Source organism: Acanthisitta chloris, unplaced genomic scaffold (genome assembly GCF_000695815.1).
Source record: "Acanthisitta chloris isolate BGI_N310 unplaced genomic scaffold, ASM69581v1 scaffold33104, whole genome shotgun sequence".
NCBI classification, from domain to species: Eukaryota; Metazoa; Chordata; class Aves; order Passeriformes; family Acanthisittidae; genus Acanthisitta; species Acanthisitta chloris.
Window position 1 is genome coordinate 42,284 of NW_008671560.1, and position 1,756 is coordinate 44,039.

The following is a 1,756-nucleotide window of genomic DNA, read 5'->3' on the forward strand; positions in this document are numbered from 1 at the left end:
AGCCTAAATCTAGAATATCTGGGATGGAATGATTTTGTGCTGAAGACAATATATCCTGGAGTTTGATCCCTTCCTGTATAAAGACCTGCAAGAGGCTGTGGGAGTAGAGTTGGAAATGTTATGTACTTTCCTGGGTTAGGATTATCTTTTCTAGAGGCAGACAGGTTTCTAAAAGTCAACTTTTTTTACCAAGGATTCCTGTAAGGTTTCTAGAATATCTGGGATGGAATGATTTTGTGCTGAAGACAATATATCCTGGAGTTTGATCCCTTCCTGTATAAAGACCTGCAAGAGGCTGTGGGAGTAGAGTTGGAAATGTTATGTACTTTCCTGGGTTAGGATTATCTTTTCTAGAGGCAGACAGGTTTCTAAAAGTCAACTTTTTTTACCAAGGATTCCTGTAAGGTTCATCCTTTTTACAAATGCTATTTAATTAGTCTCTGCCATCAGAAAATTGCTGTAAAGGAGGAATACTCCAACAGATGCTCCCTGTTTCTGTAAAGGGAGGTGGACAATACCAGATGTTTGGGGCATGTTTAAGCTAAGGCCTCATGTAACTGGCTCTGAAGCACATAGATATCTTTCTTTGTACCTGTTTGTTACACAGGCAGGAGCTGCCTGAGTAAGTAGTTACCAAATGGTGCTTTGAAAGCCTGGGGTGGTGTGAAAGGGCTGAAATTGAGAGGAAAAGCATACTAAAATAAACTTTTGATCTTTTATCAAGTGGGTATTTACAGTCAGAAGCCCTGGATCAGGGTCTGGCCCCTGATGCTTCAACCTGGTGAGGCAGAAGAATCACTATTGTGGTTTCACCAGAAGGCAAAAGCACCATTCACCTCAGTGGTTTGCACAAGGCCAGTGGAGACTGATAGCCTCAAGGCCCCTTTCCCTCACCTTCAGACTAAACAGACTCATGATTTGAAGGCAGTATTTAAAATTACTGAAACAAAACTGCTTTTGTGTAATACAAACAACATCCCATCATTCCAGTTGCCAAGAAAAAAAATCACACAAATAGAGATTCATCTCAGGCACATTAATGGCCTTGGAACTGCATCAGATCTCTGACAGACAGCTTGTACTTGTTACATCAGCTGGGATGTCAAAGATGCATGAAGTGCTAAGACAATTCCTAGGTCCCACCCTGGAGCTAGCTGGTACTCACCTATAAATAATGCCTTTGCTGTGAAGAAACTGGAGCCCACACAGAATTTCAGCTCCATAAAACCTGAAAAGATCAAAACATCTTTTAATCTTTGCTCAGTTACAACATAGTCAACACAGGTGGCCAAAAGAGCTGCTGTGGCATCTCTTCATGGGAGTGAGAAGTACTGAACATGTCTTTAAATCCCAATATACCTGTATTTCTGCAGCTGGATGCTGTAAACTGCAAGTTAATCCCTTTGCCACACATCGGCAGTGTCCAATCTGAAACAGCAGAGGGGACACGGTGGCAACTTGCCATAAAGGCTTCATTCCACTTCCCTCAGAGAACACTGCCCCTTTTCTCCTCTTTAATAATAGTCTTTGTATGTTTTTACTGATATGCACATGCCTTTTGAAAGACATCTACTGGGAGCTCTGTCCTCTGGGAGTGGCTGGGATAGGAATGGGCCTCACCTGTCTAGGAATACCTCTTCAATCATCAGCCACCTGCAACTGCCCAGTGACAACATACAGGCTGAAAAGTGGCATCACTTCAGAGTCATTCTCCTCAAAAACAGAGGTGATAATCCAGAGGATGTGAAGGAAAATG

General features: G+C 42.4%; 1 protein-coding gene across 1 annotated transcript in view; it reads right to left on the reverse strand.

Moving 5' to 3' along the window:
• The window catches only part of LOC103801725 (protein kinase C delta type-like), a gene marked incomplete at its 5' end in the record, with an annotated part of 5,434 nt that extends 4,180 nt beyond the window's left edge, over positions 1–1,254 (reverse strand). Inside the window, one exon of the mRNA XM_009074149.1 lies at positions 1,166–1,254. Coding sequence (XP_009072397.1) covers positions 1,166–1,254 — 89 coding nt within the window. The remainder of the gene's footprint in view (positions 1–1,165) is intronic.
• Positions 1,255–1,756: the final 502 nt, after the last annotated feature.